The 14,868-nt window shown below is 43.3% G+C and overlaps 1 protein-coding gene across 2 annotated transcripts in view; it reads left to right on the top strand.

The window, feature by feature from the left end:
• cldn19 (claudin 19) overlaps window positions 1–12,642 on the top strand; it is a 16,961-nt gene extending 4,319 nt beyond the window's left edge. Inside the window, exons 2-5 of one of the 2 annotated variants that reach the window (XM_008305128.1) lie at window positions 2,465–3,248; window positions 8,522–8,686; window positions 9,031–9,115; window positions 12,098–12,642. In XM_008305128.1, the coding sequence (XP_008303350.1) occupies window positions 3,026–3,248; window positions 8,522–8,686; window positions 9,031–9,115; window positions 12,098–12,254 (630 nt within the window). In that variant the 5' untranslated portion in view covers window positions 2,465–3,025 and the 3' untranslated portion in view covers window positions 12,255–12,642. Of the gene's footprint in view, window positions 1–2,431; window positions 3,249–8,521; window positions 8,687–9,030; window positions 9,116–12,097 lie in introns of those variants that run through there. The other variant, XM_008305127.1, reaches the window with a different exon arrangement.
• Window positions 12,643–14,868: the final 2,226 nt, after the last annotated feature.

The raw sequence follows: 14,868 nt of genomic DNA, 5'->3' as shown, positions 1-14,868 counted from the left end.
TAACCTTAATGAAGTACTTATTTAAACCTGAACCTTTATTTTTCCTTTAAACTTAACGAAAGATGTGGTGAAATATTTGCAATCCAAAATGGTGGCAAATTCTCACAGTGTGACGGCTGCTAACGTTCAAAACCTATAGCTACTGTGAAGGAAAGTTTATCCTTTTCCCTCATAGGGTATCTCCTTTAGCTGTTAGCGGACGTCATCCCAAATCATCCTACAGATTAGAGCAGGTTACTATCTTTGGTCTCTGCTCTCCTTTAACCTCTACCAGCCTGTCTCCATGCTGAGGCCTTATCTTGCCCTAATATGGCGTTCCGACAGACGGAAGCTTCCGCAGTAGGAGGACGATATGATGGAACGGTCTGTTCTAGTCAAGGTTAGACTGTTTCTAGCAACACTGAGCAGACTAGCTGTCTCCATATAATCTAAACCTGGTCCCTCACCCAGGCCAGTATTACAGGCCTCAAAGTAAGAGAGGATGCTCAGAACTGATGCTGGCACTGCTTGTGTTGGTGTCACCTCTCCTAATATCACCTTATTACAGCCACTTGAGTCTTCAGCTATAACATGAACTGATGATGTGCCTCTGCTTTCATGTACCTTTCTCTATTAACTGCTTTTTATTGTGGTGCTACAGCTCGCCGAGGCATGTGGCGCTCAATCTGGCATGCCTTACATCGGCATTGATTGATATTGTGTTTGTCAGACTCGAAGATTTCAAGATATTTGCGAGATATCTTGCACAGGTGACATGTGAGAAAGTTACACAAGTGTGACAAGATGCCTTTATGTGCTTTTCAACAGCAATTTCTAACATGTTCATTTGGTTTGGAGGACTTCTGTGCCTTTTTTCTGGCCAAAAGAGGTGAATTTTTGAGTGATATTTGAATTCAATGAGCGATCTGTTTGGTCGTTTGGGTGTGAGGACTTACTCTGCAGACAGTGAGTGTTTCAGACAAACATTGCTGAGTTCTCGCTCGCCCCGCCGTAACCTCTCCAGTAGGCAGTGTGTTGTTATGATTCAAAATCAGAAGGGTCTTCAAAGCCTTGCTGGAGCCCACCGCCCCTCCTAACGGCGGACCTGAGCACTTGTTTTGCTTGTCTTTCATCTCTTTTCACCTCTCGGGCTCAGCTGACCTCCCTCACCTCGAAATGTCAAAGCCCCTCATTAGACAACCGCAAACCAGAACGCACAATGGTCTCGGTCACACACGGTCAGAAATATTCAAACCTGTGAGAATAATAAGAAAGAGAAGGATAATAATAATAAAGTGGGGGGTGTTTGAACTCCCCTGTGTGGTTCGTTCTACCTAAATAAGTGTGTATGAATGCGAGCGTGTGCAGTGATGCTTGGATAAGTGAGGTCACATGCATGTTCACGCTATCCGGTGTGTTTTTGATGTTGCGGTGGATCAAGTTCAAGTTGAAATAGTAGCGGAGGTAAAAACATAAAAGAACCAAAATGCAAGCAGCAAAGTCAGGAGAGACAAACATGGAGAGCGCCAGACGTTCATTAAAGTACCAGCTAATGATCAACAGTTTATTCTCAGGAGGCCCAACCGAAAACAGCTGTGAGAACCCGGGCCAGAACATGCGTGTTGTGTCGACGGGGCAGCGTGTGCGTGGAGGTGAGTGTGTGCAGGGCGGGGGTGAGACATGTCTCTTACAGATGTGAGAAAACAACCGTGTCTCCGAGAGCGCGAGTGTGTCGACGGTCTAATTGGCACAATGGAATTATTGAATTAGTCTGCGGCGTATTGAGGCTAATTTAATGAGCTGAGTTGAAGGGAGAGCCGGTCGCGTACGCAGCTGTGGGAAAACAGGTCTCCGCGCTCCTCCGCCGACACAAAAGGCCGGAGTGTGTCTGCCCCTTACAGCTCGTAAACGATGTACAGTCGGCTGAACTCTCTCTCGCTCTCTCCTTCTCGCTCTTCATTTGTTGGGGTTGCCGTGGTGATGGGGGGAGGCTTGCCTCGGCAGCCCATAATTTCCAGAGAGCCTGTCTGGATTTGACAAGTCCCTTTCAGCCGGGACATTGTTTAGATGCTGATTTACGCGCATTTGTTGCACTTTACCACCACCTCCTCTGCACCTCCAGCTGAGGGGGAGAAGTAAACTTTTAATGGATCAATGCCTTCAATACCTCCTAAAGCTGCATATTGAAGTTTGGTTTGATCGGAAGTCCTCAGTTTCATTGGAAAAAAACCAGCGAGAAATGCCTCATAGTGACTTTAGCGAAGGTGTTTTCCCTTGAGAGCTGCATCTTTTTCTTTTTATTTCCCTCTCTGTTTGAAACAGTCCTTATTCTCCCCAGTCAGCCCATCCCTCTCCCCTCCCAGTAGGCGTTCCCACGACACAGTGGCGTCCAATCACAGGCCGGCTCTCTTCCCTTTCCCTTCATGGTCAGCCTGTTGTGCTCACATGTTTTGTGTTTTTTTTTTTGCTTTTCACTTTTTTTCAGCTACCCCTCATTGAGCCACTCGAGCCTGGAGCAGATGGAAAGATTGTAGTGGGGGGAGAGAGAGAGAGAGAGAGAAAGGGAGAGAGAGAGAATTGGAAGAAGCCATGCAGAGAGTGAAGCAGCCCAGCGACGATGCTTGATGAACTGAACCGCTGACCACGAGAAACTCTTTCTTCCACTTTGAGTGATCCCCAGTGGGACCACGGAATCAGACAGGACAACCCCGAGGGGGAAGACATCAACTCATCCTCCCAGCTGACGGGCAGAAAAAGAGAAAACCCAGCCCGGGACGTGGAAAAGAAAGACGAGCAAGAGAGGAGGGAAAGGAGGACAGTTCTACAAATGTCAGTGAGCGCAGACAGGCAGAGAGAGATGCTCAGAGGGACCAGATAGTGAAGAGAAAAGTGAAGCAAGTAGCAGGTGTGCCCCACAAGGACTCCACCAAAAAAAAAAAAGAAAAAGAAGAAAGGGCAACGCACCAGAGCAGTCCAGTTAAAAAGCTGTCACAAGTCAAGCAGTGAGAGAAAGAGCAGATAGAGACCTACAGAGCTATAGAGAAGGATGGCCAACTCAGGTCTACAGCTGTTGGGTTATTTTCTGGCGTTGGGCGGCTGGATCGGCATCATCTCCACCACCGCCTTGCCGCAGTGGAAGCAGTCGTCGTACGCCGGCGATGCCATCATCACGGCCGTGGGTCTGTACGAGGGGCTGTGGATGAGCTGCGCCTCGCAGAGTACGGGACAGGTGCAGTGCAAGATCTTTGACTCCATGCTCTCGCTGGACAGTGAGTACGATGCAAACCCAGATTGTCTAACCGGTGCTTTCTCCCTCCTCAGCAGCTTTAATGGAATTGTCTTTGCTGCAACTTGCCTTTGAATGTTTATACAAGTTCTCACACATCTTAAGTTGAACACCTCATGGGGGAACTGTGCAGTCACTGATTAATTTGTCAGATTTACAGTTCAAGCAAGCCGGTAATCTGCTCTTCATGCATCAACATGGAAAGGATCCTCTAATTCTTTTAAATTGCTTTCTTTCTTGACTGCCTTCATTTGGTTTTGTCGAGTGACTTTTATTCATTTGTTTTGTCTTCCCAAAACTTCCCATAAGAGGCATTTGTGACGCTGTGCTACAAATCACAGCAGTTATTGTAGGCAGCCCATTCCTTTCACCCGCAATTTTGTTGTTAATCAGCAGCAAAAAACCAGAAGGAAAACAACTCCCAGAGCGCTAAACACTGTGTGGGACGCATAAAGTTCACAAGCTGTAAATCTCACTTAAAATGCTGCGTCTTTAATGAAGCTCATTTCATTTGTAAAAAATTCCAAAACACTACGCCACGTAATGTGTGAGGAGCGAGGACGGGGGGGGAGAGGAATGTGGGGTTCAGACATAAATTAGCTCAGAATATGAGCCTCCTGTCATCTCCAATTTGCAAGCAGGACGTAGTGACTCATAATTAATGGCGCACAGATTATATGAATCCATCCATCTACTGTCTGCCTGAATCATCCTATTAGAGATTCTAATGACAGACTACAGGGGCTTGGGGGGTGGAGGTGGGGGTGGGTGGGCTTCAGTCAACAACAAAAAACAAAACAACAATATGAATCTGACTGCAGACCTGTCCTGTTTTTCGCCCCCCAAAGCCGACTGGGACACGCTCCAGCGCTCCGGCAGCCTTCCACAGGACGGAGCGGTCTGTAGATAATAGATTGGAATTTGTCTATTTTTCTTTGCGGTTTTGGTTTCTTGCTGTGACACACTTTCCTCGGAACAACAAACGAGGCACTTTGCAAACATTTCAGTGTCTCGGTGAGTCATTATATCAACACAATTTTGGTGGCAATCTGTGCGGCAGCGCGCCCCAGCTGATCTCCCATCTCCTTTGGTATATTGCAGCAATAAGAACGGCGTATTGTCCTGGCACATGAATAGGGGCTGTTAGGAGAAGAAAAGGCCAGTGTTGAGCCAAACACCAGAGATATTCCCAGAATGCGCTCTGTCCGCCGGTCCCCACACGCGCACATTGTTCCATTTGTCCACTAACACACCCAGTGAGTACAGATTAAGACGGGAAGACAAACACTACAGTAAACCTTTTAACCACATGTCGCTCTGAGTCGTGATCAAGCGCTCCTGATCAATCACGAGGTCGTTCAGGTGTTTCCCCAGACAGATTAGGAAACAGAGCAGATTATGTCATGTGTCTGGGCCTCAGAGAAGATGCTGCAGGTCTTGATTAAACACCCCCTCCGGTATCGGGGGTTTATCAGAGCTGCGAAGGAGCCCTTTCGCAGCAGGAGCAGCATGTGATGGTGGGTATAATTGTTCACCAGACTGTGCTGCGCTCCGCTGATGTGGCCAAGGAAGCGTAGTGGAAAAGTGCTGCAGGTTTACTGAGCATTCTGCCCAAGATGATGATGATGATGATGATGATGATGGTGGTGGTGGTGGTGGATAATAGACGGCTGAGAGGACGGACTGTAATCTGTCAGGAGAGGAGAGTGTGGATGGTGGTACTGAAAGGACAGCTCTTTGCATCCAGAAACGTCCGAGCACTGAGTTGAAGATGCTTTAACTGTTCCTCTGCCAATCTGTTGTGTCACACTGAATAAGGACCTCCTTTCTCCAGCGTGAAAGGCTAATTCTGCCTGCTGAGCTCAGCATTACATTCAGAAGAGACTGCACATTGCAAAACTTTACCATTTTGGATGGTTTGGATCAGCCATCATCACAGGTTCAGGTGCCTTGTATTTAAAGGTGAAACAAAGCTGATAAATTCCATAAAAAATGAACACTCCAGGACTTTCTAAGTTCCTCCTGAAGACATAAACCTTAAAAAAAAAGGCTCAAATACAGATAGGAGTGAATTTAGGGGCTATTTCTAGCTGCAGATTATTGCACATTCGGTACACTACTGATTATTTACAGCAGTGGGATGGTGAATATGGGAGTTAAATCAGGCTTGGTGCCATAGAAACAACTTGTCGGATCAGTTTATTGTTGGTTTGGATATTTTAAAGAGGTTTGTTGACAGTAAGAACAACACTGAATGGTTTTGGTGCTCAGACTCAATAGCAACAATGACAATTACAGATATGAATATGTCAAGTGAGAAACTTTGCCAATAGCAGCAGCTGTCACAGCTATCTGATGGGAAACATGTTTCTGATTGTGTCATTTCAACTGCCAGTTTCATCTTGACCCCTCAGGCTTATTGTATACGTTCATGGAGCTAACTAAACGGAGGCTGGTCAAGAAAAACTCAATATTTGCTGAATAAAATTTGTGCTTTGAGCTGAAATCATGTGGCGTGAAACATAAGTGTAGTGTTGTAGTTACTCTGGTTATTACGTATGAAACCCTCACAGTGACTTCACAATGAGACCTTACAGTGCCCACACACACACACACACACACACACACACACACACACACACACACACACACACACACACTCATTGAATGCTAGTGGCTGGCACTGCCAACCAGTGGAAAGAGAGGGCCCAGTGGGTGAGCCAACCCACCCCGATCTTTCTCCCGCCCTCCCCCTTAGCCTCGACTTCACCCTAAAGGCCCTCGGACACCCTTGTGGATTGTCACTGCCTGAAACTAGTCAGAATGGTGTCATTTAGCCTAAACCTCCCCCTCACAACCTCAGAAGAAAAGAGGGATGCCCAGAGTGAATGAAAAACAACAACCAGCAAAAAAAAAAAAAGAAAATCAAACCTCTCTCTGTTGAGGACCATTCAGACGCTCCATCAAAAGGAGCTCTGGAGCCATAAATCAGACTTCAAAGATCGCTCCATCCTCTTCCCTCCATCTTAAGTCCCTTTAGATCAGCTTTTGAAATGCTGCTTCGCTGCTGCAGCATGAATGATGGTGTGTGTGTGTATTCCTGTCGCAATGACAAATGATGACTTTGCCTTCCTGTCAGGCTGTTGCTCTGCAGCTCTTTTTGAGAAGATTTTGCTTTTCTTGAGCTGATAGTCTCATACGTTCTAATCTATTGTACTCTGTTCTCGACAAAGGTTTCCATACACTTTTAAATACCGTGTGTTTCATGGCAGTCTTGAGTTTTCAAAGACTTCTGTAACTCTGAATTTGGTTCTTCAATAGAGTTACTGTAGATCTTCTGGAAATGTGACAAAAATCTGCAGGGTCATAAATATACATACGGCAATGCTAATAATTGGTTAAATGTCAGCTAGGCACTTTGGTGGCCATCCACAAGCTTCTGGTTGTATCTTTGACTGCTTCTCTTAACAGAATTGGCAGGTAAACTAAATGTGTTGGTTTTTCTTACAGCCAATGGACCAGCTTAAAAATGTAATTCTAGCCTGATTTAACCATTTTTTACCACTTTTTGATGCATGTTTGGGGTCATTGGCTGGTTGAAACACCCAACTGCATCCAAGATCCAACTTTCTGGCTGATGATTTTAGGTTTTCCTGAAGAATGTGGAGGTAATCCTCCTTCTTCATTGTTCAGTTTACTTTGTTTAATAAAGCACTAGTTCCACTGGCAGCAGATCATGATGCTGCCACCACCATGCTTTACAGTACAGTTGGTGTTTTTGTAGTTAGGGGCATCACTTTCTCTCCTCCAAACATATTTCTGGTCATTGTGGCTAAATGTAGGTACATTTTTGTTTCATCAGATCACAAAACTTTCCTCCAGAAGGTCTTTTCTTTGTCAGTGTGATCAGCAGCAAACTTCAGTCAAGCTTAAAGGTGCTGCTTCTAGAGGACATGTGGCAGCTTCTTTGCTCATGATAATGTAAAACCCACACTGACAGCTGTGTTCCAGCAGCTTTTAGTTCTTGCAGACATGCTTTTTGTGATTTTGTTTGACTCTGGACCCTCGTGCCCATTTGTCTCTCAGCAGCAGGTGACATGTTTTCTTCATGATCGTGGTGGTGACATGACTGTACCAGGCACTTTATACTTACAAACAGATGATTTGAGATCTGTAGCTGCTTTGAAATGGCTCCAAGTGACTTTCCTGACTTGCTCACGTCAATTATTTACCTTTTTAGATCTTTGCTGAGCTCCTCAGTCTTCCTCACTGTAATGTTTGTGGCTAAGTCTAATAAATGTGTCAAATGTTTTGCCTTAATCCTGTGATTTACTGTCTTACTCTTTATTAGAAGATAATGCCTGTGACCTTGGCTGTGGAGCCTGTTTGAAAAGCTCTCTTATTTATTGTAATCACCACATTTGTCACCTTTTGTCATGTATCAAAATCAGTCTATTAGAATTTATATGTTTTCTAGCACTGCTGGGATTTCAGCTTGTCGTAAATAAGACACACTCTGTCATTACTTTGACAGCGTTGTTAGCGTTGCTTTTGCGTTAGCACGTCTGTGAGCGGCCGTGGCCGAGGCAGTAACGTCTGATCGCTGTGGCGACAGCCCCGCGAAAACAATCTTGCTTTGTGACAAAGCCACACTAATCCCACTGTGTGAAACATGTAAAGCAGGACCTCCTACAGCCACTTTGTGCCAGAGAGAGAGTTTCATCTGTGTCTGTGCCACCTACAGTCATTGCGTGTGCGCTGATATTATGCACTTGCACATGTGTGTGTGTGTAGATATGTGTAAATGTGTTCCTCCCACTAAGCTATGTGTGTGCTGAGGGCCGTGTGGGCAGCGCATTAGATTTCTGAGACGGCAAAACCACAGTGGAATGATGTGGAGATGATTTGGGGGATCATTTAAGGTCCAGAGCTTGGCCAAGACGGTCACCTCTGGAAAATAAAAAGCGGGAATGACCCCGCTCCGATAAGTAGGTCAGAGCTTTCAGTCGTAAATTCATGTGGTCTCCCATCAATCCTGCATGTCATGTGTAGCTTCATTCCCATGTAATTATTACTTTTATGTCCAGAAATGTTTGTGTTTTGTTCCAAGCGATGGAGTGAAGGACCCTGTTTGTATTCTCATCTCCTCATCACTGTCCTTCCTCTCTTTCCCTTGGTTTCATATTTTCTGCTGTCCATCCAACATCCCGTACTCCCTCGCGGCCCCTGCCTACTCCTTTCCTCTTCTTTATCTAGTCCACATCCAGACATGCCGGGCCCTCATGGTGGTGTCGGTGCTGCTGGGCTTCATCGGCATCATCGTCAGCGTGGTGGGCATGAAGTGCACGAAGGTGGGAGACAACAACCCGGCCACCAAGACCCGCATCGCTGTGACCGGGGGAGCTCTCTTCCTGCTTGCAGGTGTGACTTCTGCTTGTGCTGCCTTCTGTTAATGTTTTGTTTAATTTGCAAAGCCAGATATGCAGTATCTCCTACAATCAGTGCATTTAGCAGGAGTGGCCAGGCATTTTTCTAGCCCAGATTTCTCATAAGGGGTCTTCTGGGTAATTAGAGTCCCTGCTGTAAACAGGAAGTGGTCATTTTGGAGGCATTAGTCACTGACCTCAGACATAAACCATAACCCCAGGCGTAAAGATTGCTAAACGAGGACCTGCGCAACTCATTTGTGTGTTGTTGTCTCTGTCGGGACAACTTGCAGGATTAATTAACACGGAGAACTAAAGCGCTTGTTTCGCCCTCCACAGGTCTGTGCACACTGGTGTCTGTGTCCTGGTATGCCACTCAGGTGTCCTATCAGTTCTTCAACCCAAACACGCCGCCCAACGCCAGGTATGAGGGTCACAGCAGGGAGCAAATATGAATGATGTGTGGGAAACAGTGTGCCACTAAAATTATGAAAACTGTGATTACTGTCATTATTATCAATCAGGGCCTTTCAGTTTGATCCGTTTCTGAGGCACAAAAACTGAATGAACACATAAACAACAACATGCCCAGTGTCCTGAACACCACGAGTGTCAGGCTGATTAAACAGATTATAAAGAGACATTATCAAGTTTCTCACAATGAGACGGCCGAGTGTTTTTGTAAGAGTGTTACATTTATTTGAATTGATGTTGAAAAGAAGATGTGAGAAAAGGAAAATGGCACAGAGACAAGATGTCTGTCTCCAGAATCTCAGTGTTCACATCACACCATTAAAACAGATAAAGAGCTGCTGCAGGAGTGTTAGGATTGTTTGTATTGCCACTCACTGTTTATGAACTGACAACCAGCCAGGGGGTGTTTAAGGAACATTTGCTTTACATTAAAATAATCTGATGCCAGAGACAACCGGCTGTAGTTACAACACTTTTCAGGCTTGTGATTTACACTCATTGATGCTGAAAGTTCCAGGGTCACTGTAATTTGGCCACTTTACTTTTATTGAACTGGAGCGACAGCCAAGAGACCCAATGTCCTGCAGCAAGATACTACAGTCGACTGTATTTCAAATTCTTGGTAGTAATAGCTCGTTATAATGGCAATAAATCTGTAATTATGGCTAATAAAATTTTTTCACACCAGCCGCTTACATTTCTTGTTATGGCTGATCTGTGATGCACGATATTAAAATTTCTAGCCGATACTGATATCCGATATCAAGATTTCTGACATCACCGATAACCGATGTTACTGATGTCGATATTCAATTTTTGTTGACACTGAAAAATGAGCAGAAGTTAGCACTGTGAGAACGTGAAAATTATTCAAAAGAAGCCCATACCAAATGAGACCACATAGTTTTCTTTATTATGTAACAAAATAAAACATATTTCAACATATTTTAACATATTTGACATCCAGGACCATTTAAGTGAAAACATCTGTGAAATAGCAGCAATATCAAATGTAGAGACGAAGGCGCTGATGTTAGACAAATAATCGGTTTTTCACACCAGCTAAATTTGTTCATCGGACCAATACCGATATATGGGGGAAAACACTAATATCGGCTGATACCGATGTGGTCGCCGATATATCGTGCATCTCTAGTTCCAACTTATAGCTAATTAAGATTAACTCATAATAGTTGCTAACAGTTCCTATCAGAGCTAATAAATAGCCAGTTTTAGTTGCTAATTATTTCACATAATGGCCAATAAAATGGCTAACATTAATGGCTAGCACTTACAAATTACGTCTGAGATGTGGACAGTTTCAGTTGCTGATTGTTTCAAATTATGACCACTAAGAATGCTATAATACAGTCAGTAAATGACTAGTTGTGGCTGACAAAAATGTCAAGCTTAAGTTTGTAGTAGTTCCAATTTATAGTTAATATAGCAAATAAAGCTAATAATAATTGCTAATAGTTTTTCATCATGGCTCATAAATAGCGCCAGCTTTAGTTACTAATGCTTCTAAATGATGGCTGATAAAAAAAAGAGCTAATGATGAGTTTCATTTGCTAATAGTTTCAAATTATGGCTGATAAAAATAGATAACACTATTTAGATATTATTTTATTAACATTAAATGTATTCATAAAATGTATTTATAATGTAAATATAAATGTATTTATTTTTTAATACATTTATATACTTAATTTACTAAATTTATTAGCATTAACACATTATTTTAAATATCTGATACTAAAAGTAAAGCAGCGTCTGCTACTATTCCTTATATGAAAGATAATGCTGTATATTAAAGCATCCCTCCTCTGAAAATGTAGTTTTTTAACTTTGCAAACGTGTTTTTCATTTTCTAGAAAACACATAATCAGAGAAATAAACAGTCCATGCCAGGACATTCCCATCCCTCGTCTCTGCAGCATACTAATGAAAACACACATTCAGACCTCCAGGGTTTCAAACATTATCAACCTAAAGGACCAATCCTGTCCTGTCAGCCTGCAGGATGGGACTTTCTGTATCATTATATTTTTTTGTCAGAGTTGGTTTCTGGAAGAATTATTCCAATATTGCAACTTGTTGCTTTATAGCTTTGAGTAGTTCTACAGTTTTTGAGCAGAGTTGTAGGAGAGCTGGTGTGCTTGAGCTGCAGTAAGTTCAGTGCTTTCTAGGGGAAGCAACGGTGTAGAGTTAGATCAGACATTTTACGGCTGGAGGGCAGTATTTTCCTGGAATAAACTTTTACTATGTAAGTTTTATACACAGACATGAGTTTTGATGAATTGAATCACTGGCTGGAGAGGGATGTAAAGTCATAGAGCAGAGATAATGAGTTCGTACCGAGTGTGTCCACCATGGCATTGTTCCACATATATGGGACAGAGGAGTTTAAAGTTTAAAGGCCTGACAAAGTATATGAGCATTTTCAAGGACAGGATCACATTGTTGGACATTCAGAGCTGTCTGGAGTCATTTCTTAGATGACAAATGCAGGACTTATAGACATCCAGGTGCTGCCTTTTTAACACGGCAGCATCCAGCAGGCCAACAGCCAGCACTCGTCTTTCTGTTGTCATTTGAATAAAGCTGCATTGTAAGGTGGCCTTTTATTCACACTGGTCAAAAGAGTGTATTTGATGATTGTCCTTTAAAGCCACACCTGACCAAGATGTTGAGAATTTGCTACCAGTTGGACAACTCAAGAACTGTTGAGTAAATTCCAGCAGAAGAAGAAAAACCATCTGCATGTATATTTTTTTGTTTAATGTTAATTTACTCTTTTTTTTTAACCTCCAGCTAGTTGGAGCCACCTGTAATTAATTCTTAAGTGATATTAAAACAGCAAAACCAAGAATCCAACACAACACCATCCCGGTGTTCCTTCCTGACCTGTTCCTCTATATTTCCTCGGCAGGTATGAGTTCGGCTCGGCCCTGTTCGTGGGCTGGGCGGCAGCCAGTCTGACGGTTCTGGGCGGCTCCTTGCTGTGCTGCTCCTGCTCCAAAGACGACATGCGAGGGCAACAATATTACCGCCAATCACAGCCTTCCACAGCCAGGGAGTACGTGTAAAAACCCCCCACCCCTCTTCCAGCAGTCACCCAAACAGAGAGCAGAGGACACGCTTTGGCACCACCACCCTTTTTTTCCCATGAAATCATGCCTGCTAAGTCCAAACAGAAAGACTACATGCACACAAACACACACATGCAATCATATAGCACTGGCATTTATATGCAGAGACACGCTATACATAGTGTTAGATCCACCAGTAGGATGTTTATCATCAGGCAGCCTACATATTTGATGTCAATCATCTAACTCACTTCACAATGTTATGCTTGTTTTATGACTAGAACTCTCTCGTGTGCCTTATTTAATGTACTTGAAGTTACCATAGAGACACAAAGAAGACAAACTAATGGCTTCTTGGTACAGAGGAACGACATTTAGGGTGAATTTAAAAAAGGCAAAATAAAAGTCACATCACGGCAGACACCCACCGATGACGTGGGCATGGAGCTAAAAAAATGGCGGCACTGCAAAACTTGCATGTCCTGTGCTTCCTGGTTGGAGCTGCGCTGGTGTTTTGCCTCCGTACCGGTCTGTATGTTCACACTCCACTGGTGCAGTTAGGTTGTGTGAAGGGAGAAGAAGTCATCCCTCATATCTGTTTTTTAAGTTATGAGTTTTATCATTTCCAATTGTTAGTTCCTAGAGGTTTAAAGCATTTGGATTTGATTTGAAAAGCCTTTCCCACAACTGCCACATCTGGCACAAAAGTTGTTAAATTTAAATACGATTCTGGGAAAACACCAGAATCAGTCTGTAGAATATCCTCTTGTAGCTCTCTGTCTTCTGGCAATAATGTTTAATCTAACGAAGGCTTCAGGCGGCCTCGCTTTAATAACTTCTTATGTACAGTCGTCCTCTTTAACAGAACAATCACTAGTTGAGAGATGCTCACGGAGACACAATCTGAACTGCAGGAGTGGAGGTGAACTGTTAGATGAAGGTGTCTGTTTAGCTCGTAATGAGTGTAAATGCTGCCGATCACCACTTCTCCCATTACACTCAGCACTAAGAGAAAGTAGAGCTTCTCATCGACACACATCATTTACTAACACCTCCATTCCAGATCTACACTCTCCCTCATCTCATAACCTCCTGTATAACCGAACCAAGCTCAAATAATTTAAGCTATTTCACTCTGACAAAAGCATAATCTGACTGGGAATCATAAGCTATAGGAAACTATCACAGTATTACAGTGGACCATAAGCTAACAGGATGCTAAAACACAGATATAAATATACAGAAAGCATATATTTAACTTCTGTTTGTGACAGCAGGTGTTTTGTGGACCACTGGCTGCTCCACGCAGATGAAGTACAATCGATTCGTGCAGCTTCCCCACGTTTGAGTCTGTAAAACTCAACTGCTGAGTTAAATTGGCTCTTGAGGTCCCCCTTAATGCTCCCACATCATTTTGCCTTAATTTGTGCTTCTGAAAGAGCTGGTCCATCACTGTTCCAGATAATTAAGCCATTAACTTTTCTCAGAAAAGGTCCCAGTTGCCCCATTTCCTGGTCGTATGGCCTCTCTTCTTGGAAGACACTTGTTTGTGGAGTGCTCCTTTATTCTCAGACTGGGGGGAAGGTTGTGGGTCTATAGAAAATTCCTTGCACACTTTAAATAAAGAGGGAAGTCAAGCATCGCTGGTCTGTCAGCAGCAGCTGTGCTTTGAATAGGGATTGCTCAACAACAAATGTGGAAAAACTACCTGCACAGCTACGTCCAAAGACCAGGAAACATACATGTGATAAATAGTTTTGGGAAATACACAGTTTTCTAGCAGAGAGTCAGATGAGAAGATTGACACCACTCTTGCATCATTTGGCATGAAGCTACTGCCAAGAGATAGCTTAGCTTAGCTTAGCTTAGCACAAAGACAGTGGGGGAAGTAGCGAGCTAGCTCTCTGGTAACAACCAGGACATGTTAAGTGGCAACTTTAAAGATGAAGAAAGGAGGATTTTTAAATTTCATTGTACCTTTGGACTGAGATTAGCTTGCTATTCCCCCCTGCTTCCAGTATTTATGCTAAGCTAACATAGCGCTAGCTTCATATTTAGTGTAGTTTTCATTTCATCATCTAATCTTAGCAACTGTCAACAGTTTCTTCTTCGACAGCTAACTACCACGCGGCCAAAAAAAGTCTGTTTTTCTAATGGTTATTAGTCAAAACTAATCTTTATTTCAAATATAACAACAATAATCTCTTTAACGTGTAGATTCGTAGCCAGCTGACATGTAGCACCACCGTATTCTTTCTCTATGACTTTCCACTGCAGGAACTTGGGATGGATGGATAGATAGATAGATAGATAGATAGATAGATAGATAGATAGATAGATAGATAGATAGATAGATAGATAGATAGATACGTTATTCATCCCCTTGAGGAAATTCAAGGTGCAAACATTTCCAGGAACAGCCCCAGAATTGAGCCTTTCACAGTTTTTGTTTCTATTGAAGAATCTGGAAACCTTGACAGCAATATTACCTCTGAGTGGACAAAACACCAGTTCTCTGAGCACATAGGAAATAAAACACCAGGAAGTATGTTATGCTAGCCTATATATTGAATTATATGTTGTTTATGGGGATGTTAGAGAGGACAAGTCT

The sequence above is a fragment of the Stegastes partitus genome, unplaced genomic scaffold, assembly GCF_000690725.1.
Source record: "Stegastes partitus isolate 25-593 unplaced genomic scaffold, Stegastes_partitus-1.0.2 Scaffold2413, whole genome shotgun sequence".
Classification (NCBI taxonomy): domain Eukaryota; kingdom Metazoa; phylum Chordata; class Actinopteri; family Pomacentridae; genus Stegastes; species Stegastes partitus.
The sequence above is the reverse complement of the archived record's forward strand: the minus strand, read 5'-3'. Positions and strand labels throughout refer to the sequence as shown.